General features: G+C 40.9%; 1 protein-coding gene across 4 annotated transcripts in view; it reads right to left on the bottom strand.

Moving 5' to 3' along the window:
* Nucleotides 1–6: 6 nt before the first annotated feature.
* Nucleotides 7–496, bottom strand: part of LOC119585220 (organic cation transporter protein-like) — a 16,938-nt gene continuing 16,448 nt past the window's right edge. For 3 of the 4 annotated variants that reach the window (XM_037933873.1, XM_037933875.1, XM_037933874.1), the window contains exon 12: nucleotides 7–463. In XM_037933873.1, coding sequence (XP_037789801.1) covers nucleotides 446–463 — 18 coding nt within the window. In that variant the 3' untranslated portion in view covers nucleotides 7–445. The remainder of the gene's footprint in view (nucleotides 464–496) is intronic. The other variant, XM_037933876.1, reaches the window with a different exon arrangement.

Genomic DNA, 496 nt, shown 5'->3' with positions numbered 1-496 from the left:
AGATGAGTGCCTTTTAACATGAATGGCACTATTTGTACAATAACGAATCTACAGTCTTTCGTTGTTTAATCCTTTGGCATTTTACTTTATCTTGCTTACTTTTCCTTTTATGAAAAACTTCTAATGACCTAAAACCATCACAGTCACTTTCTTCTATATACGTATTGTTAAAGATAATCTGCAAAACAAAACAACATCAGGATCCGAAATCACGAACGCCCATTGTCCGTTTCGCTCTGGTCGATGTCGGGATCGAAGCTGCAATTTGGTACTCCAGTTTTCATTTCCAAAGAATCGGCAGGATCTTGCGAATTTTTCCTTTGGCGACTTTGTGGGATTTCATTCGTTTCGGGAAGATCGCAGTCTTTAGTTTCTGGCAGTAAAGCAGCTAGACCGGCAGCCATCAGAGCTAAGGATCCGAAGACGGCGGACGGGGCCCATACAGTTACAACACCCTGTTAATGATATTCATTTTTCGTGTGGATTCAATGTGGAT

The sequence above is a fragment of the Penaeus monodon genome, chromosome 19 (assembly GCF_015228065.2).
Source record: "Penaeus monodon isolate SGIC_2016 chromosome 19, NSTDA_Pmon_1, whole genome shotgun sequence".
NCBI lineage: Eukaryota > Metazoa > Arthropoda > Malacostraca > Decapoda > Penaeidae > Penaeus > Penaeus monodon.
The sequence above is the reverse complement of the archived record's forward strand: the minus strand, read 5'-3'. Positions and strand labels throughout refer to the sequence as shown.